This window comes from Cladophialophora bantiana, assembly GCF_000835475.1.
Source record: "Cladophialophora bantiana CBS 173.52 unplaced genomic scaffold supercont1.3, whole genome shotgun sequence".
In the NCBI taxonomy this organism is placed as follows: Eukaryota; Fungi; Ascomycota; class Eurotiomycetes; order Chaetothyriales; family Herpotrichiellaceae; genus Cladophialophora; species Cladophialophora bantiana.
Genome location: NW_015971577.1, coordinates 743,699 through 764,220, shown reverse-complemented (window position 1 = coordinate 764,220; position 20,522 = coordinate 743,699). Strand labels below are relative to the sequence as shown.

General features: G+C 49.9%; 10 protein-coding genes across 10 annotated transcripts; 4 read left to right on the top strand and 6 right to left on the bottom strand.

Moving 5' to 3' along the window:
- Positions 1 to 625: 625 nt before the first annotated feature.
- On the top strand, positions 626 to 2,892 carry Z519_02184 (uncharacterized protein; the record flags this gene model as incomplete). The annotated part of the gene is made up of 2 exons (XM_016759941.1): positions 626 to 2,052; positions 2,253 to 2,892. 2 exons carry the CDS (start codon positions 626 to 628, stop codon positions 2,890 to 2,892), a joined length of 2,067 nt encoding a protein of 688 aa, XP_016623462.1.
- Positions 2,893 to 3,074: 182 nt separating this feature from the next.
- On the bottom strand, positions 3,075 to 4,288 carry Z519_02183 (uncharacterized protein; the record flags this gene model as incomplete). The annotated part of the gene is made up of 3 exons (XM_016759940.1): positions 3,075 to 3,345; positions 3,562 to 3,625; positions 3,985 to 4,288. 3 exons carry the CDS (start codon positions 4,286 to 4,288, stop codon positions 3,075 to 3,077), a joined length of 639 nt encoding a protein of 212 aa, XP_016623461.1.
- A 602-nt stretch (positions 4,289 to 4,890) lies between these two features.
- Positions 4,891 to 6,833, bottom strand: Z519_02182 (uncharacterized protein; the record flags this gene model as incomplete). The annotated part of the gene is made up of 3 exons (XM_016759939.1): positions 4,891 to 6,057; positions 6,121 to 6,447; positions 6,519 to 6,833. 3 exons carry the CDS (start codon positions 6,831 to 6,833, stop codon positions 4,891 to 4,893), a joined length of 1,809 nt encoding a protein of 602 aa, XP_016623460.1.
- An 890-nt stretch (positions 6,834 to 7,723) lies between these two features.
- Positions 7,724 to 9,581, bottom strand: Z519_02181 (uncharacterized protein; the record flags this gene model as incomplete). The annotated part of the gene is made up of 2 exons (XM_016759938.1): positions 7,724 to 8,515; positions 8,613 to 9,581. The coding sequence occupies 2 exons, from the start codon at positions 9,579 to 9,581 to the stop codon at positions 7,724 to 7,726; spliced, it is 1,761 nt and encodes a 586-aa protein (XP_016623459.1).
- A 627-nt stretch (positions 9,582 to 10,208) lies between these two features.
- On the top strand, positions 10,209 to 11,166 carry Z519_02180 (uncharacterized protein; the record flags this gene model as incomplete). The annotated part of the gene is made up of 4 exons (XM_016759937.1): positions 10,209 to 10,475; positions 10,556 to 10,768; positions 10,844 to 10,863; positions 10,968 to 11,166. 4 exons carry the CDS (start codon positions 10,209 to 10,211, stop codon positions 11,164 to 11,166), a joined length of 699 nt encoding a protein of 232 aa, XP_016623458.1.
- Positions 11,167 to 11,942: 776 nt separating this feature from the next.
- On the bottom strand, positions 11,943 to 13,901 carry Z519_02179 (uncharacterized protein; the record flags this gene model as incomplete). The annotated part of the gene is made up of 1 exon (XM_016759936.1): positions 11,943 to 13,901. One exon carries the CDS (start codon positions 13,899 to 13,901, stop codon positions 11,943 to 11,945), a length of 1,959 nt encoding a protein of 652 aa, XP_016623457.1.
- Positions 13,902 to 14,440: 539 nt separating this feature from the next.
- Z519_02178 (uncharacterized protein) lies at positions 14,441 to 15,554 on the top strand (the record flags this gene model as incomplete). The annotated part of the gene is made up of 4 exons (XM_016759935.1): positions 14,441 to 14,495; positions 14,599 to 14,849; positions 14,910 to 15,190; positions 15,251 to 15,554. The coding sequence occupies 4 exons, from the start codon at positions 14,441 to 14,443 to the stop codon at positions 15,552 to 15,554; spliced, it is 891 nt and encodes a 296-aa protein (XP_016623456.1).
- A 90-nt stretch (positions 15,555 to 15,644) lies between these two features.
- Z519_02177 (uncharacterized protein) lies at positions 15,645 to 16,948 on the bottom strand (the record flags this gene model as incomplete). Its single annotated transcript, XM_016759934.1, has 3 exons — positions 15,645 to 16,245; positions 16,326 to 16,466; positions 16,590 to 16,948. 3 exons carry the CDS (start codon positions 16,946 to 16,948, stop codon positions 15,645 to 15,647), a joined length of 1,101 nt encoding a protein of 366 aa, XP_016623455.1.
- Positions 16,949 to 17,934: 986 nt separating this feature from the next.
- On the top strand, positions 17,935 to 18,252 carry Z519_02176 (uncharacterized protein; the record flags this gene model as incomplete). Its single annotated transcript, XM_016759933.1, has 1 exon — positions 17,935 to 18,252. One exon carries the CDS (start codon positions 17,935 to 17,937, stop codon positions 18,250 to 18,252), a length of 318 nt encoding a protein of 105 aa, XP_016623454.1.
- Positions 18,253 to 19,302: 1,050 nt separating this feature from the next.
- Z519_02175 (uncharacterized protein) lies at positions 19,303 to 20,408 on the bottom strand (the record flags this gene model as incomplete). The annotated part of the gene is made up of 4 exons (XM_016759932.1): positions 19,303 to 19,456; positions 19,515 to 19,618; positions 19,679 to 20,256; positions 20,303 to 20,408. The coding sequence occupies 4 exons, from the start codon at positions 20,406 to 20,408 to the stop codon at positions 19,303 to 19,305; spliced, it is 942 nt and encodes a 313-aa protein (XP_016623453.1).
- Between the last annotated feature and the right edge of the window lie 114 nt (positions 20,409 to 20,522).

Genomic DNA, 20,522 nt, shown 5'->3' with positions numbered 1-20,522 from the left:
CACAAACTCCCATCGGAGGTGAACACCGAGCATCAGGGTTTCTGAACCTTGTTGATGATATAAAACCGGCCCATTAGTCTCCACTGGATGTCGAGCAGTGCGGGTTGGGGGGTTATAACGGGGCCCCAGAAGGTCTGAAGGTCTTGGAAGCGGAGCTCATCTACCGCTGGGGCCGAGGGTTGCTGGGAGAGGGGAGCAGAGGTCCACGGCTTATAAATGCTGATACCCGCCACTCGCATCCCCGAAACCCGTTCACGTACCGGAACTACCTGCTGCGTGTGTATGCTCTGGCCTCATGAGTTGTTGTATGACAATGTCCCAGGTTACAGAAGAACCAGTCTCGTCGATTGGGGTGCAGCCTTGGACTGAGCAGGATCAGGCAATACCCTTACCAGCGTCTAACAATGAGCATCTTAAGGCGCGAAAATTTTGCCGGAGTTGTATGAGATGTCGTTCCAAGAAGGTAGGCGACCACAAAGCGCCTACACTGTCTCTTGTCCGGGTTCAGGAGCCAACCTTTTCTCATTAGATCAAGTGCAGTGGGGATCGCCCGAAATGCACATCCTGCTCGACATCAGGCCAGCCATGCGACTACCTAGAGGACGCCCGTCGTACGGTCGGCACCATGAAGGGCGATGTCTCGAATTTACAGCGGGAGATCTCACAGCTCCGAAAACTGGTGGAGGAGTACCGGAAGAAGTCCGAATCGCCCAAAGAACCTGTTACCCCACAGTTACGGTCAGGCGAATCGAGCCTCAGGAATGAGTTCGACTTCGCCCAGGCGCCTATCACCTCCATCCCCAACCGCCGCAGCACTTCTGGCATCCTAGAGACATATGCTGCTCCATTGCCATCGGGACGGCCTCAATCGGATTTGGAGGAGAGTGCACAGCGCACCGGTGGACCGTCGCCGTCTGAAGCAAACATCGCAGGCGCCATCTCTCGGGATGGCTATCTCCAAGTCCACGGTGTGACTAGCACGTTTCACCAAGAATCAGTCAGGACTGGTGAAGATGGCGACACCTTGGATGTTCCGGCCAGGAGCAATGAACTTGAATCGGTATCTCACCGCCTGATCGCGTACGCAGCCCTGCAGAAACAACATGAGAACTTTTTGTTTTCAGACCCTCTCCTCTACAACGACCTTGACCTCGATGGAGTATCCCCCGAGACCGCAAAGCATCTTCTGGACATCCATTGGAACAGACAGCATTTCACGTATCTCTTGACCTACCGACCTGCGATAATGGAGAGTTTGCGGACGGGTGGGCCCTATATCAACAAACTCCTCCTCAACGCCATATACTACACAAGCTGTCAATACAGTGATCGGAAATCGCTGCGTGCCGACCCAGATGATCCTCAGACCATGGGAGCTCAGTTTTACCGCCGCTTCAAGGAATTATTGGTTGACGAGATCGACAAACCCAGTATTCCGACCGCCATCGCCCTGCTGCTCTCAGGACAGTGTCTAGTCGCTTATGGCAAACAAGGAGGAGGTTGGGTCCTTTGCGGCACCGCATACCGCATGATAATCGAACTGGGCTGCCACTTGACTGCTGACCCTCGACGGACGGAGCAAGGTTCGCGAGAGATTGTCGGGACCGAAGTCCGTAAACGACTCTACTGGGGCGCGTTTGTGATTGACAAGTTCCAGTCGCTATATCTCGGGCGAGCGCCGGCGCTGCGCCAGTCCGAAGCACGAGTTTCCAAAGAACTGTTGGATGCTTTTGAAGAGTATGAGCCGTGGTCGCCATACGTAGATTCCGAGTCTGACTCGTTCGGCGAGATCATGTCGCCTCAAGCACATGTCCCTCGACCGGCTTACGGTGTGAGTTCGTTCAAGGCGCTGCTCCGTCTGGCGGAAATTGCGACTGAGATCATGGACACGTTCTATTCCATGGAGAGCTTGAAGCTAGGCCAGAAAGCCGCGCTGGAGAGACGAGTTGAGTTTTTGCACAAGCTGGATCGGTGGCAGAAGGAGCTCCCGCCCCATCTGCTCTGTGATCCAGAGGGGTCGCACAGTCCGCCTCCACACCAGCTGAATCCCCAGTAAGTCTTGCCAATGGGTTGCATTACCCTTTTACACCCTGCTTTACTACTCCCTGATTTTGCCTACGTGGCTCTGTTGTATGCACACTACTCTACTCTGCCCTACCCTTCTCTGGCCTAATATGCCCTGCTTTGATCTGTTCTGCCCTGCTCTGCCAACCCAACACAAAAGACCGCTAGAGCTCTAACAAACAAAATAGTACCACATACTGGACCCTAGTGATCCTGGTCTGGCGCCCGTTCATGAGTAATGGCCACCTCTCAGCCTATGCAGACCCAGAATTTCGTTCTGTGGTTGATAAAGAGTGCGCTGCGGCCTCGCTGAAAATCTGGGCCCTAGTCAAAACCTTCAAAAACACCTTCACTCTGCAACGTGCGCCGTATATCCTGTGCTACGCAGCATATCACGCCATACTGGTTTTAATCCACTCGCGCGAAACCCGCGTCAATTTCCCCGATTGTGTGCCCTACTTGTGGTCTGCGCTTGTTGATCTCAAGCATGGCAGCCACGCCGGTCTAACTAGGCCGTTGCAAATGCTGAAATCGAAACTCACGGAGGATGTGGTTGCGCCGTTGGAGCCTTATCCCGCTGAGAATGGCAATGGGCCTGGCGCTGGGGCTTATTGTGCCGGTGATATAGACATGGTGGGCGATTCAGGCGCAGGCGCAGGAACCGAGGCTGGTATTGGGACCGGGGCCGGGATTGGGATTGCTAATGCAGACTTCCTGCAGACTTTGGACTTTGACGCCTGGAACACGCCGTTCTGGCTGGATCGAGTAGTTGGGAACCAGCTATTACAGGATGACTTTACATTTGGGTTGGGCTCGATGCCATTTTGAGCTCTCAGCTCACTTGATTTGTTTTTGTATATCTATTTTAATTTTTCTGGTTGGCATGCCCAACATAGCTGGTAGATCCCAAGCAGCCCAGAGATGCTTCTACAATCTTCTTCAACATTGAGGTACGTCTAGCCGCATCATGCTATTTAGCGCTAGGGCGGGCGTGTTCCACATCTTCATCACTACTTGTTGCCCGCGCTTTCCAATTGTATTCCCCTGGAAATCATTGACTTGACAGCCCCAAAAACCTTTGTTGCCAAAGGCGTCACGATCGAAGCCTGTGTAATCGGCCCGCCCACTTCATCAAACGTGTCGAACTCGTGCAGGATGAGAACAGGCGCTGGTTCTTGGGGTTGCTGAGCTGGTTTGAGTACGGATTGCAGCTGGTACAATGCCGTGCGCCGATATCCAGGGTGCTTCGCCATCATGACTGTGTGGTCGACGCGGTAGAAGCTGTAATTGACGGCCAATGTTTAGCATCTGTTTTGCACTGTGCGCATTTGGTCGTGAAATGAAAGAGAAACGGATGGAGTTGGAAAGAATGAGGGTGGAGAAAGAGAGGGACTCTAGAAGAATGAGAAAAAAGGAAAAAGGAAAACGGGTAAGAATGAGCTTTTCGCCAATTCATCTTCTTCGGTGAGGGCTTGGATGACAGAAACGAATACATACTCTTGAAACTCTTTGATATCAGCAGGACTCGCTTCGGCCTGAAGAATGAGCGGCGAAACAGCATCTATAGGTTCTAATGTCAGTTAAGTCTTGACTTCAGGCTACTGAGGCGTCGAGGCCCAAAAGCGCACGTTTTGCCCCAATAAATTGGAAACATTTTGGACAGCGTAAAATACACTGACAGGTCCGGAGCCCTGCATTTCAATCCACATGGCTCAGGTGTTCAAAGCTGAGACCTTTCACATTCACTGGATTATCAAAACTTCGTTGCATCAACTTGTGGCGCAGACTGGGCAGTATATGACAGCACTTTATGCCTTCTTCCTGTTGGTCCCTTTGACAAGTAAAACAATAAGACATGCAAACAAAGCCAATGAAAATGCAAACGTCTCACTCAAGGGTCAAAGTCAACTATGAACTTACTCGAAATCCCCAAGCCTCTGGGATCATATACCTCAAGGAGGGTATACGTTCTAATCTCTGTGTCGGCATACTTTGAATCTAAAAGAGTTCCGGCATTCGCATCTTCTGGTGTTGTTCGTATCTGCGAGGAAATAACCAAATACGTCTTATCGTCAGGCGCGGGTCGGCCCATAGGATTTTCAATCACTTTGTACAGAAGGCCTGAGTGGTCCCCTTGGCGGAAACGCAGCCATTCAGGCCCTTCTTCATTATGAGGCCGGTAAAGAGCGAATGCGATTTCGGACGTGAAGGCGAACGAGGACATGACTACCAACGGTACGGTCAGGAGGGAGGGAAACAGAGAGATAAGGACCGATAGATATGGCCTGTAGTTTGGGAGGTGAATTCGACTATTTTTATTTCAAGATTGAGTCTTTGTTTTGTAGGGGAAAACTATCAGTTTCTTCTGTATTAACGGAGATTGAGGCCTAGAGGGTCGACGGGTAGCCCTGCGGTCATGATATGCCGAGCCCCGGAGTTCTTAAACCCGGTTCGTTTGTCTGTTTTGGATTATATGCGTTTGGATAACTCGGTGCTCAGAACTGACTATCAAGCTCTATCGCTCCGTAGCCCCAAGAGGAGTGGAACTCTGTAGGGACACCAACTCTTTATCTGCGGCGCCAATGCCATTCACCACACACATAAGATCGTGTAGAACGTGGACATGGAATAAAATGGAAAAGGGGGTTTTAATTGTAATTGACCGTCAATCACATACGATTGTACTTAAAAGGTAGCCACATCATCTCACCAGCATCAGGAAGATGCTCGATATACGAGCCAGGATTGTAGATGGAAACAGGGTATTTACAACCAGCGAGCCCGGCAGTCCCAATTGCACCTATAGATAGACCAGGAATCCCCCCGTTACTCCTGCTCTAACTTCTTTTCTTCGGTCGTTTGATGAATATGGCCAGCCACGAAATCCTTTTTGTTGTGATCGAACCCTGGAACCCACCAGCAGAGCAGAATGAGAACTCCCGCAAACCCAGCGCTGGTGTAGATGACGGTACTGTACGATGAAGCTTGTGCATTTCGAAGCGCATCTCTGGCAACAGCTTCGATCTGGCTGTTGAACCCAGGTACTGTCTCGTTGGTCACGGCGGTAATGTTATTGATTCTCGAAAGAAGGGCCGGTACCGATGACTGAGGCAGTCCAGTAGCCAATACAGCATCTTGGACATATCGAGGGACTTTGGACTTGAGCTGGTTGTTCAAGATCGTAGAAAACACGGCCGTACCAAATGAGGCACAGAACTGACGGATCGTTCCAGCCAGGCCACCAGCCGCACCGAGCTCTTCCTGGCTTTTGATGGGGAAAGTGACGGCGGTCAGGGCAACGCCTTCGTTGGCGCCCACCATGAAGCAGCCCGTGGCCGCCAGTCCGATGGTGAGATTGAGGTTGCGAGGATCAGTCGCCGCCCCAGCGAGCAGCGGAAGGGCAGCAAAGGCACTGCCAATCGCGCCCACGCGCACGCCAGCGATCTCGGCAATAACTCCACCAGAAAATTGACCGAGCACGAAACAGAGGATCAGCGTGGTGGTCAGGGTGCTTTGTTGAGACTGGCTGACGCCGTCGTACAGAGATCGCACTGCCTGTGGCCATACCAGGCTGAAGCCGTAATAGGTTATGGCCCCAATGCCCGTAAGCCATGAGCAGGCTTGGAATCTGGCGTTCTTAAACAAATGCATAGGCAGAAGCGGGTGAACCGTAGAAATGGGAAGAAAGATTTCCCACAACGCAAAACAAACAAATCCAACACCTCCTCCAACCAAAGAGCCGATCACATGGCCTGAATTCCAGGGATAGAGGTTACCCCCCCAGTCCAAGCCGAGGATGAACAGGATCAGGGACAGCGAATAGATCACCAGACCGATCCAGTCAAATTGGAGGACAATCTCCATAGCACTCTTGCGACGATGCAGCATTTTGAACGTTGGCGGGTGGTAGCAGAGCACCCACAGCAACACAGTCAGTGCATTTAGTCCGATTAGGAAATAGTAGCACCCCCGCCAGTGAGAGGTGGTAGAGAACTATGTCGGAGGATTTTGTTTTAGCCAGGAATCTTGGTTTCTTCAGAGTGGCTTGTAACATACTTGAAATTGAAGGGCAACTTTAGCAGCAAGCGGATTGCAAGGCATGCTAAGAATATACACGCCCGATACTGCCAGAAAGCGCCATCTCATGGGCACGATTTCGGATATGACCCAGAAGAACGAGAGGCCGAATCCTAGGGCAGCGCCAAAAAGGGCCTGTGAGACCACAATCTGCGTAATGGACTGTGCCGTGGCGCCCAGAATGGCGGCTAGAAGCCCGAGACACGAGCCTCCGATGAAAAACCAACGTCTCCCAAAAATGTCGCTCAGGCAGCCGACCATTTGGAGGACAACTGCAGATGCGATCACATTGGCGAGAGGAGCGTACTGTCGAGGGCCATGACATGACCATTAGTCAAATGCTTGAGGGTTTGAGGTAGACACGAGTTTTGTCTTACACTGATAGAGTCACTGGGACCAAGGTCGTCGTTGATATAAGAAAGAAGAGGTGCGGTCTGGGCGTAGCCCCCCACGGTGGCAGTAAAGGTGAAAGCAGAGGCAAAATAACTGCCCAAAAAGGCCGGACTGATCCAATAATTCTTGGATAGCTGGGCGAAATGGAATCCTCGTGCTTCTGGGGCACGCTCTTCATTGCGCACCATGGCATCGTCAAACTCGAGCACCGTGTGCCTTTGAACCCCGCCGGAACCGTTCTCGAGATTGTCTGGGGATACCTCGACTTCGATTTTGTCCGGCATGGTTTTGTCCTCCATGGTGATGGCGGAGAGCTGGGCCGATGACATCGACAGAGAGAACCTGGGCAAGCGCAAGTGTGGGAGCAGATGCTGGTGCTTCAAGTTCTCCTCGGGAACGGAGAGGAACTTAGATGAAGAGTCGAGGAGGCGCACTCCAGAAACGAAGGGGAAGAAATTCAGTCTTTATACCAGTGAGCCCGCAGGTCTATGTTCCGTATAAAATCTGCGATGGGATTGTCTCTGGGGTCTGTTTACCCCGAACCCCGGGGATTTGGCTGGGGAAGGGGGCAAAAGAAAAGGGCCCGGGGTACTGAGTACATACAGGGTACACATCGAGAACTCAAAGACATCCGCCCGGGACTCGAAGTCCGCAGAGACCAAAGGTCGGATCTTGCACCCCGGGGCGAGACAAGGCTTTACTACTCGACGAGCAGAGGAGACTAACTGTATACGAAAACCGCTAGTATTAAAACAGGTATCGACTGTTGCTGCTTTATTGCAGAGTACCATAAACGGCCACCACGATGGACTATAGTCACCTATACCCCTACTACCAACCAACTTGAAAGCACTGAAAGTGATAGGCGTGGTGCCTACTTTTCTCTCCAGGTACACAGTATCGCCACCTGAATCGCAACTTGCAATCACATTGAAGATAGGTCAGCAAATAAATGTCCATGACCAGCTAAAAGGAGAATGTTTGTAGGAAGGAGATATCCATTTCGCTCTCCTCGACTAATTTAGAATCTTTGGAATCAGTGATTTCTAAACAAGTCAGACCTGTGGTAGCCCGTATTTAATCATCGAATGTATCTGCCATAAATACACAACACCTTGTGGAAAACTGTCTATCTCCCGCGACAGCCGACCGACGAGCCCAAACCCTCCTTTAGCCATTCGTCATCTCTTTATCTCACTTCAAAATCCTTATAGCCGGTCTCTTTGATCTCATTCACAATCTTCAAGTACAGCGGAATACCTCCTCCCCAGTTCAGTGGCTCATGCACCTTTCCAGGGATGTTAGCTCCGTTCCACCACGAGCGGGTGTGATGCCTGACGCCCGTTTCGCTGAATTGAACCACTGTCTTCTTCCATTCTACCTCCATTTCGGGCCTGACATCGATGCTCTTACATCCATTGTCCCGCAGATATACCAACGTCTCCACCAGCCAGTCGGCCTGCAGTTCGATGCAAGTGGGCCCGTTGCTGAATGCCGTCGGCGCCTGGGGTCCAAAGGTGAAGAAGAAATTAGGGAATCCAGCCGAAAGCAGGCCCAGATACGTCAGTACACCATCATTCCATTTTTCACGGAGGAGCTGCCCGCCTCGACCGCGGATGTTGATGTTATTTAGACCGCCGGTGATGCCGTCAAAGCCTGTGGCGACCGCGATCACGTCTAGCTCGTGCAGTGTGCCATCCGACGTGACTAGGCCCGTTGGTTCTAATCGAACGATGGGGTGGGTCTTGATGTCAATGACATTGACGTTGGGCCGCTCGAATTGCTCATAAAAGTCAACTTCGAGGGCGAGTCGTTTGCCGCCGAACGGATGAGGGGGTTGCTCAGGGGCAAAGAGCTCTCTGTTTCGAGGGTCCCGGATGCGCTGCAACGTCTTTCGCCGCCAGAAGTTGTACGCCTCGCGGTTTGCAGTAAAATCTTTCATCATGTCCGAGTAGTTGTTCATGAGGAATCGGAAGCCTCCCTATTTGGCGGAGTGCTGATTAGTTTGTGATTACTTAGTGCATCAGGCGACTAGAAAAGGCAAAACAAAAGAAACTGTCGGGGATAGTCTATATTACCATCTTCCATAATTCTTCAAACAATGCCTCTCGCTCCTCGGGTGTAGCATCAAGCATCTTTTCCTTGCGTGGCTGATAGGAAAATCCGCCTTGAGTTTTCCATCGGTTGTCGAATATTTCGGGATATCTCAATTTATCTTCTGCCTGCTGATCCGGAGTCAAAACCACATTGTTCATGGGCAAACATAGGTTGGGCGTGCGCTGGAACATCTTAAGATCGCCTTTCTCACCGATCTGATGAGCCCACTCCTGTGCGATCTGTATCCCCGTGGACCCCGACCCGAGCACGCCAACCTTCTTCCCCTTGACATCGCATCCTTCTTTGGGCCAAAAGGAACTGTGATGGATGACGCCCTTGAACGTCTCAAGACCCTCCCAGTCCGGAATATATGGCTTGGCGGCAAACCCGATCGACGCAATAAAGTAATTTGCTTCAAACACTTTGCCTGTATCGCACTGGATGGTCCATAGGTTGCGGTGCTCGTCCCATTCGGCGTCTGTCACTTTCGTGGAAAAGTATGTATCTTTCTTGGTCTCGAGCACTCTGCCTGCGTGCGCAAAGTATTCGCGCAGTTCTTCTGAGTCGGGATAATGGGATTTCCACACCCAGTCGCGGTATACCTCTGGCAGGGACAGTGCGTAGAGCGGGTAATGTGTGTCGGCCCGTGCTCCGGGGTATCGGTTCCAGTACCACACGCCTCCTAGGTCGGTGGCCATCTCCACGATCTTGACATTGAAGTTCCTCCGGCGCAGGTTGTACAGTAAGTAAATGCCTGCGAAGCCTGCACCGACGATCAACACGTCGAGCTTCTCAGGCTCGGTTATTGAAGAGCTGACAGGGGCTTTGGGGTGTGATCCATTGCCTTCATTGGTGATGCCATTCACCCCGTTTATCCCGTTAGGTATGGCAGTGCCGTTCGCCGCTGGCCCTCTCTGTTCATAATTCTCAATACCTTTACGAAGCTGCATCGTGGCGATACGTCTACTCCAAGCGAGCTATCGAATTTGTCAACTTCGGGAAAGAGGAAAGACACGAAGGTAAAGACGGGATTAGAGAATGTACAGGTCGAAACGACACCAAAAGAAACATTCTAGAAAGTCTTGTATAGTTCTGGCTCTAGTTCTTCCTTTGCCCACCAAAGAAGAGAGTTGGACGACTCTGTAGAGTCGGAGAATGCTTCCCCGGACGCTCTTTGGGCTGCCGTTGAGGGTCCGGGGATGTAACCCGGGACCTTTAATTGGCTTTTGGTTGTACATAGCTCCTCAATGTCTCCAGAGGCGGCCAGATACAATTCTTATTCATTCCCTACGAACTACCAGCGGGGTAGCCTGGTCAGGAGTGAGAATACTGGCAGTTCCATTGATCGAGGAATCCCATAATGAGTGTGGACGAAGGGAGCCGGATTCCTCTTCCGGATCTCTTTTCTCTACACGGGAAAACGGCTATCGTAATGGGAGGTTTGTAGGCCATGCATCGTTTTTCTGCTCTATCCTTCGCCGATTGTCCTTCTGCAATCCATCTACTGTACCTTGTCCCAAAGCCTAGAGTGTCCAGCTAACCAATAAGAATCAGCAACGACGGGACTGGGTCCGGAAATGACCCTCGCGATAGCCGAAGCAGGAGCCGATGTAGTTGCCATCCTGTCCTCCTGGGACCCGCCCGCAGGTCAACTCGAAGAGTCAATACACAAGTCAGGTCGTGAATTTAGCGTCTTTCACAGCGAGGTAAGCGACTCGGCTGACCTGAGACGTTGCTTTCATGACATATGGGGTGCGGGAGTCGAGCCTGATATTCTGCTCAACTGTTCGATCATGAACCGTCGTGGCCCAATCGAGAATATGAAGGACGAGGATATTGATTTGGTACGTAAAGTCTTCCTTGTTTCTTTCACGGTAAAACAAAAAGCTGTACTCATCAAACGAGTCCTATTCCTCGTGGTTAGGTCCTCTCAGTCAATTTGAAAGCTGCATATGTTGCCGCCCAAGAAGTCGGGTCACGCATGATTCAACGCCTGCGTAAAGGGAAGATTATTAATTTTGGATCGGCAACCGCTCATCTCGCTATGACGGATGTATCTGTATACGCGGCTGCCAAGGCAGGAGTATTGCAAATGACCAAAGCATTTAGCAATGAATGGGCGGCAAAGGGTATTCAGGTACGAACAACATTAAATCTTGCATCGTGCCACGGTGTTACTGTCAACCATATCTAACCACTGTGCCTATTACAGGTCAACAATATTTCTCCTGGGTAGGCCTTGAGTTTCAGTTTATTTTCATTTCTAGCATTTTAGTAACAGCCATATGGCCTATGACATATCCATGACCCCAGTTTGCTGACTAAATCGTGGGTAGATACTCGACCGCTGCGTCGGCCATCTCGCTCTCATCCCAGAACCCGGAGATGGCTTCGTACATTACCAATCGCACACCTGCTGGACGTTTGGGCACACCTGCAGATTTTCGAGGGGTTGTTGTGTTTCTTTGCAGTGCCGCCTCGGATTTTGTGACCGGGTCCAGCATTTTCGTCGACGGCGGTCTAATGGCTAGATAGTAAGTAGCAGGAGAGAATGGTCGAGTAGTAGGTTATAAAACATGTCAAAATAGGCTGTTTGGTGCCAGAAGCAGAGCATTTGTGGCACAGACACCCGCTACAAGCTAGAACCTGGCCAGGACATGTCGTGTTAAATTGGCATATATCATATGGTATGCGTGTTGGCCTCAAAGCAGATGTTTCCGTTATGACAGGTATTTTCTACTAGCTAAATTTGGCTGTGGAAAACACAATTGTCGCTTGATAAGCATCATTCACGTCACAAGCCTACTGTATTCTGCACTACTCCTGGGCCTTGCAGGACTCAGAGCCTATAAAACACAACTTTCCTCCCTGTTGACGCGGAGAAAAGCGATTTCTGCCTTCAACAGGCAGTGTCACCCCTGAAAGATGCATTAGTGTCTTTTCTCCTATTTTCTCTCCTTTTCTTGTGTTTTCAAACGTTCAGAATAGGTACAAATCAGATAGAAAATACTGTTCCTTCGTAAGACAGAGTCAGTACCAATTTCCAATTCCTCTTTTTCAGGACAACAATGCATGCTGCAGTGCAGAGAAACTGAACAGATTGATTGTGATCATGGAACAACGCAACGACCATATACGAGATATCGCTATGGTAGCATAATTGACAGTTACGAATACCAAATTAATGGCCTTTACATTGGACAAGCAGAATATTTGGTATCCATGAATCAAGACTAAGCCAGCTCAGGTTTAGATGCGCATCCAAGCATCTTCAGCACATACTTGGGTCTATTCTGCTCACTCCATTCAGTCTACACCACTGGAATCAAACTCTCCACTCCCTGAATGTGTTCACTCAGAGGAACCTTCTCGCTGGCAGTCACGACGTGATTCACGACCGCCGGCCCCTTTGCCACCGGCTCACCATCAAATTCCAGACCTTGGAGGGTCCCCGCGGCTCTCCAGTCTTCCAGCAGTTTAATAAAAGCCGGAGATCCCAAGCCATAACGACCATTTTGGAGGGTTTTGCGCGATATCTTGCCTTCGTCATTGTAATAACTGGGTGTACACTCTCTCAAAAAGTCTTCACGCAGTTTTCCCAGCTCAATAATGGTATCAATCCATTCCTGTTCGGCTTCTGCAGATGTTTCCACCACGGTGGCTTCTCGCTTGCTGGCCTCCGCAACCACATAAGCAATGTGTTTTGCTTGCTCGTTGAGCATGTGCGAGAAATTGGGCGCCACCGCAGACTGGGTCACGCTCATAATGAAATGGTTCGGAAATCCACGTGTGTAAAGGCCGTGAAAGGTCCGGGGTCCATCTTTCCAATACTCGTGAAGGGCTACTCCATTGCGGCCTTTCATCTGGATGCGCATACGCTGGCTATAGTCGTTTCCAATGTATTCAAATCCTGTGGCGTAGACAATGCAATCGACTTCGTATTCTTTTCCGTCAGCCACCACACCTTTCTCCGTGATTTTCTCGATGCCTTTGCCCTGTGTGTCGACAAGAGTGACATTGGGTCTGTTGAATGTCGGGAGATAGTCGTTATGGAAACCAGGGCGCTTACACATAAAATTGTACCATGGTTTGAGAGAATTTGCCGTCTCAGGGTCCTTAACGATAGAATCAACCCGCTGTCGCACCTGCTCCATTTTTTTAAAGTCCGCTAGCTGCATTCTCTTTTGCAATTCTTCGGCGGCTTTAATTGGATTGGTAGCTTTTCTACTCTCCTCGACCATTTTTCCCGAGATGGAGATATTGGTGAGGATGTCAGTCCACCCATCGCTCACGAGATCCTCGTCCTGGTGACCGCCCGAGACCAGAATATTGAAATTATCCATCCGTCTCTGTTGCCAGCCCTTAGTCAAAGTTTTGGCCCATTCCGGATCTGTTGGCTGATCAAGTCGGACGTCGACAGAAGAGGGCGTACGTTGGAACACGTAGAGATGCTTCGCCCAGCGGCCGAGCTGTGGAACGGCTTGCAGGGCGGTCGCCCCGGTTCCGATAATAGCCACTCGTTTGTCGCTCAGACCGGTCAGATTTCCTTGCTGATTGCCCCCCGTGTAGCTGTAGTCCCATCGACTCGTATGAAAGCTGTGGCCTTTGAAGCTGTCGATACCAGGCACCCCCGGGAACTTCATTTTATGTAGTAAGCCGCCGGCCGTGGTTACAAAACGGGCATGGAGTTTATCGCCCTGGTTTGTCGAGACTTCCCAGCATTTCTTAAGCTCATTCCAAATCAGAGTCTCTACTTCGGTCTGAAGGAGTGCCTTGCTGTATAGGTTGTACATCTGCGCAATCCTCCGGCTGTGTTCGTACAGCTCGGGACCTCTTGCATACTTTTCGGTTGGGACATAGCCGGTTTCATCCAGCAGTGGCATATAGATATAGGCTTCAATGTCACAAGCCGCTCCTGGATATTGATTCCAATACCACGTCCCACCAAAATCGCCGGCCTTGTCGACTATTTTGATGTCGCTGATACCCGCTTCAATTAGACGGACCGCTAAAAGCATTCCGCTGAACCCGGCTCCCACAATTAAGTAGTCAATGTTCTCCTCAACCGGACTCCGTTCCACTCGGGGCGTCCAAATGTCCTCGGCGTAGTGCTTGAGAGCGCTCTCATCCACGGACTGGTATTGGTTCAGTCCCTCGGTCCGAAGTCTTTTGTCTCGTTCCTCGCGATATTTGGCTTGCAGGGCGTCTGCATCAAAATTGCTCTCTGCATCAAGCCAGTTGGGGAGTTTGTTGACAGTGGCTGATGCCATGATGTGTAATTTGAACTCTAACAATTCGTACCTGCAAGAAAATCACCCACATGAAGGTGCTCGTGACATAAATTGTTGAGTTAATCTGCATGATATCCCTAAGCAATTTGTCTGTTGTAAGCTGACCTTTCGGACAAGATATCCCCTTCGTATCCAGATAGAGAGTGGCCCAGCATTGAGGTTCGAAAGTGTCAACTCCGAGGCCCCTTGAGAAGCCGAAGAACTGCTTTAGCTACTCGTTGTGCTGCATTGAGTGAGTCTGCGCCCCTCAACCTGCCCCGGAACTCTATGTCCGGGCCCACGTTTTCCCCTTGCTGAGCATAGTACAGCTCCCTACGACTTCATTCTCAAATCCCAAGTAATCAAATGTGGGCGGGGTTGACAATCCGGAGATGTCAGATTTTAACGTGGTGAATTGCAAGGAAGAGGACTTGTGTAGAAACGGCTAAACCAAAGGTGAAGTGCCGTTCTGGTCACCGGCTCGAGCTTGAGCACATCTCGTAGAACTGCAACTTCATCATCTCATACATGAAACCGAAATGTCTGTAATCAGGCTAAAAGGCGCATCCGCAATTGTGACAGGTGCTGGCTCAGGTACGCAAGTCTTTTTTGATCTGTTGATTCTAGCCCCAGCATCATCGAGAATTCGAAATAATATTTCCACAGATTAGAAGCTAATTGAGTCGTTGGAACTCAGGTATCAGCTTTGAATATACAAAGCTTCTCTACGCGCAAGGATGCAGCGTTTTGATTGCAGACATCGGTCTCCGCCCCGAAGCTGAAGCATTTGTCAAATCGGCTGCAACAGATGATCAAGAAGCAAAAGTGATATTTCATCGGACCGATGTCACGGATTGGGTTCAACTGGAAATAATCTTTGATATAGCTGAGAAAGAATTTGGAAAGAGCCCAGATATTATCTGCGCAGGGGCTGGTATCTATGAACCTGTAAGTTCGTCTCTCATGTTTCTAGTTGGAGGTTGGTCTCGAAGTTGACGGCTTCGACAGCCATCATTAGGCTTCTGGGCCGATAAGGATCCTGCATCTCACTACAAAATTCTCGACATTGATCTACTCCATCCAATCAAAATCACACGTATCGCCATCAGGCAAATGTTGAAGGCTGCCAGAAAAGGAACAATCCTGCACATATCCAGTGTCGCTTGTGAAACGGCCAGCTTGGTCACCCCTCTTTACTCTGTGGCAAAACATGGAGTGGTTGCTTTTGTTCGGGGGCAGGCAGGCTTGGACGATCTCTACGGGATCCGGGTCGTTTGTATTGCGCCTGGGTAAGCGTCTTTTGTACCAATTTATGACTGACATAGATGCTAAGATGTATTCTATAATAGGTCTATCAAAACGCCTCTCATGCTTTCGGATCCACAGGTTCGACACTGGCTAGACCCGGAGAAAGACTACATGCTTGAACCCTCGGTTCTTGCTGGTGCCATGTATGCTGTGACCGTAAACAAGAACAACAGATATCCAGCCGGCACCATATTGGAAGTCACAGACGATGAAGAGGAGAAATGGCGCCCGATCCCCTTATACAACAACCCGGGACCTCAGGGACGAGCGACTGGGGCCAGCAAGAAGGATTTGGCCATCAACGAAATTAAAGGTATATTGGCCTCTGAGGCGGGTTCGTCGTAGTACAAGTGGTCTTGGAGCATGGCCATACACACAACTACTGTGTCTAGCATCACATACTCAGGCCGTACTCAGGCCGTCTCGATACCATTCCTATCCGGTTGACTCTTTTGCAGCTCTCAACTCTGGCACATAATGTCTCAGGAACAGCCACCTACTTTGCTTGTCCCATCCCATCTGCTTCCACCGATTAAATGTCCTTGGAAACTCATCCAACACTCCCTTCAATGCTTCATCGTGCGAATAAACCACGAAGATGTTGTTGTCACAGTCCAACCTCTGTAATTTTGAAATCGTCTCCACCGCATCAGGTATACTATGATTGTGCACCGTGACAAAGAGGCTTTGGTCAGGGGTTCTTCCACGTTCCGCTTGCAAGCGCTCTACCCAGACGCCTGGACACGTAGTCATTCCTCCTAACATGTGGGTATGGCTGGGGAAAGGAATCGATTCAGGCACCGGAACATATTTTGACGGTCGAAGCTCGCCGGTGTCGTGAACTGCATCGGCACCCAAACAGACAAAAGTGTCGGGGTCAGTAGTGGTGCGCACCAATGCCATGATGTGCCCGACCGCATGACCTGGTGCATCTAGTAAATAAAGCGATCCGTCTTCAAAGTAGTCATGAGCTTTGAAGCCGCTCAGCCGTGTGCAGCCTTGCTGGTCAAAGTTAATCTCCACGATCTCTTTTCCTCTTCATCGCCAAATTTCGTGTAAGTAAACGGCCTTCAAGGAACAAAGGATAAGAAGACGAAGGAGAGGGCAGGGACCAACCGGTAATCAGACTCCGAGATGGGAGAATCTTTGCGTGCCGGTGCGCCCGGCATATACGCTTTCTGAAATCCCGGCCCAACCACGAGTTTGACGCTATCTGGAAAGCAAGACGGGTCACCAGTATGGTCCCAGTGCTGATGACTTTCGGTTCAAGCAATTCAGTAACATGGAACGTCAACTCGACGGAATGGGCCTGGCTTGGGCTTTGGCTTTCACCACGCCAGGCGTATAAGCAGACAAGTGAGGTAGCTTGGTGGAACTTACCTCCAAATAATGGCCTCAATGTCCTGGAGTCGATAGCCATGCTCTGCGAGAATACCAGGCACATCCTTTGTGGCGTTCACCTCAAAGCTTGCTTTTGCCAGGCCGGCTGTCACAGAGGGAGCCAGGTTTTGACGATCTTTGCGAAGGCCCAAATCAAACAGGACCTTTCGTCCTGTCAAGTTTTCCACCAAGAACGAGTACACGGGCATACAGGGTAGTTTGCTGACGCCCTCTACCGGCGGCCCAACTAGGTAATGCAAGTCGATGTGATCGATAGTACAGGTGGTGTCGATGAGACTGACGGATGCGGTTTGGCCGCTGGGAATAGCCAGGGGAGGGAGCCTCTCAATCTGAATCATCTCGATTCTAGACTCTGAAGAAACAAACATATAGCAAGCCCAAAGTATCTAGTTGATAGATACTGTTAACGGCAGAGTCAAACGAATTCCCACTCATAGAGTAGTTCTCGAAGTACCACCTGGTTTTTTGAATCCAAAAAATGAATCAGGATTGGTGATCAGGTTCACTATTCTCCCGAGACTCATGAATGCGGGGGTCTGGTGTTGAGAATGGCGAGAGTGGCCGCCGTGCGACCGGCGGTACATGTCCGCAAAACCGCTAGTAATTCTTGCACAGTATTGACCCGTCAGCCGTGTTTACTACTCGGAAGTATCAGATTATAGGTATCACCAGCTCCCAGTTTACCCTTTTCAGGCACACCTAGACATGTTCTCCGGGCTCAGGCGGACATGTATATATCTTCCGGGTCCAAGGCCTCCTGAGACTATGTAATAAAGGACAGAGAGTCTCTCACGCTTTAAAATTAACTATTTTCAAGTGCGTGTGAAGTACCAGTGGTGCGAAAGGTACCCAGACAGGTAAGAAACACAAATCTCATATGGGCATTTGGTTCGAGTCACACCTTCGGCATCGAGGACTACTGTCGAAATCCAAGCACTAAGAACAAGGAATTATGGACAGATCAAGAACGAAAAGTGCAAGTTTGCCCCGGACAACTTTACGAGAATGTTTTATTGTCTACCACAGTAAGCTCGTTTTCTCTTGCCGTTCTACCGGAGCCTTCCGATCTTTTCCCGCTGCAGGCAAGGACAAACCGGCTCTCCTCACGTCTATACATATACGCTCCAGCTTCTCCAAACCCTACCGCCAACCATACCCTCTCCCTAGTCACTTGATCTTTGATTTCTTCGTACCAACAAAGCCGGTGAATATTACTTTTCTTCCGACCACGCAAAGTTAATCCTTGCCACTTCCGCCATATCTAATCGACTTCGTTATTCTCCTTCCCAATTTGCATCAACGCCGTCCTTGCACTACCACATCCATGGTCGCCACCGTAACAGTCCTCTATCCGACTCCGGATTTGGAATTCAACATGGAGTACTACCTATCTACCCACATGCCACTAGTATTTTCGAAGTGGTTGTCATACGGCATGAAGGAATGGAAGGTAGTCAAGTTCGAAGACAGCCCCGACGGTACTAAGCCGTACAGTGTGGCAGCCGTAATGACCTGGGAAAGCATGGATGCATTGAAGACAGCACTGAAGGGTAAAGAGGTTGAGGTCATCTTTGGCGATGTCCCTAATTTTAGCAACAAGTACGCCCTCTTCTTGAATGGCGAAGTGGTTGGAGAAAGTTAGGCGCAGCCACGTAGGAGACCGGAAATGTGGCAGTGGCACACCGACGTCTGAGACCGAAGACGACCAGACTGCGGTTAGAGCCTCGCGGAACCGGACATACCGGTCAAGAAGTTGATCTTAATCACACAAACAATTCCGCTACTGCTTCAGGCAGCTTCAGACATCTGGGTGAAAGGGAGGAATGAGAATAAGAGATACGGGATGTCTCCGCACGGCAACTTCGACAGCGACTTCGCTTAGTGCTTGGGAAAAAAGGGCCCTACCAAATTTAGCTGGCATTCGTTTCTAAAAGTCGCACAATCGATATTCTCGCTCTTTAACCTCGTCGCCACCGTTTATGTATAGCAAACTTCGGTGGTGATAACTTACTGGTGTAACAATGGCTTCCTCTACCTGGTGCTCCAAACCTAGCTATCTGTTAGACCCAGCCTTGGAAGAGACCGGTCACGGGTCCCGCAGGCACAACTCACTACACTCATTCGGCACATAGAGGGGTCCTGTTGACGGGGTCACAAGAACGTCACTTTGATAAACCACCTGAGATGTTAACTGTCTCACCAATGGCGCTACTTACCTCAACACCATTGATCTCACCGATCTACAATGGCATGACGTCGGCGCCAAGGTCTTAGGAAAGGCCTTCAGACCACAGGCCAAAGTGTATATAGACAGGCAGACTCTCTTTGATTAGGCAGAGAGACAGATACAATCAACCAGCTCTGACCATTCCTGTATTGTGTTCAAAACCATCAAAGGGCAAATTTTTCTGTGGCTGGAATGTGAATTCCGTCCTTTTCTTATGAAAATGCTACTATCACTACCGAGTACTTGGTCCTGAGCAGCCTCTACAGGTAGTAAGAGGTACTAAGCTGAATGAATTTAAGGGGACGTGTGATTCAAATTCTGTAGAGTGAAAGTGTTCGCCCTCCGTAAGCAAAGGAGAATAGAATTATGCCAGTAGAATAATTTGAATCAATGAAGAAACGAGGTTCGCCCTGCATTGCACCCTAAAAAAAGTTCTCATGTAAGAAAATGGACCAAATAAATTGCTCAGTTCTCTAAAGCGGTTTTCTTCAAGATCTCTCCTGGAGGAGCGGGCATCATGGCACCTTCAGGGACCGGATTTTTGCTCTTGAAGTCATCACACATCTGCCCCATTGTCACCCATTCCACTCCTTCGTGTTTGTTGATGTACTCGATTATCCTAGAGCTTCATATCAGTGACGAGATATTGGACTCACTGGGGTTAGGAGCGTAGCCACCTTTCATGCATAAGCAAGACATGCGGTCGACCAGAAACATCGGGGTGGATGGTCATAGGGAATACAAACTCGTCGAACTCTCGATAGTAATAGTCAAAATGGTCCTGCAGACAAGTTAGACGACCACAAGCGAGTTAGCGTTTGAGTCAGAATAAAACATATACCTTCCAGATATCCTCTATGTCCCTTGGATTCACCCACCCATGACTATTCGCAGAGTTTTTGATAAACATCATCGGTGGTAAGTCGTCAATATACCAGGACCCCGGGATCTCAACTAGTCCCGTCATTTTACCTTTGACGAGAGGCTTCATCCACTCGGCTGCTGTCTTCGCATAGTCGATCTTCGTCCAGGAATCGCCCGTCCGAAGCCAGTACATCTGGCAGTCCTCATGGCCCATTGAATGATCGTACTCAATCCCATAACTGAGTAAGAGTTCAGTTCCAGCCTCGCTTACTTCCCACCACGGCGCTACGCTGCCGCGCGGTGGCTTGCCACAGAAATCAGTGAGTAGGCGGAAGGTCTTATCCAGAACGTCCCTTTGTTGCTGGAACGTCATATCTGACGGGTTTTCGTGAGAATATCCGTGGAGGCCGATTTCGTGGCCAGCGTCACGGACCATCGCACATTCTTCAGGAAATGTCTCGAGACTGTGTCCGGGAATAAACCAAGTCGCCTTGATATTGTACTTTTCAAAGAGTTTAAGAAGGCGCCGACTTCCGTGAGTACCAGCGAAAATGCCTGACGCGTGAGGCCTGTGAAGATTGTAGATAGGGAAATGCCTTACCTCTACTAATATCGCTTGTTGAATCTTCACCACCATACGATCCGAGCCATCCAGCGACGGCATCGATGTCCACCCCATAAGCTACTAAGGCTCGTTTCTTTCCCATGTTCGATTGATTGAATATTTGGCAACTGCGTGTTGATACTCAAGAGTTTTCGTAACATTTAGTGATTGACCTTTCTCTGTAATCCTGCTTGTAAAGCTCCTGAATCAAATAAGT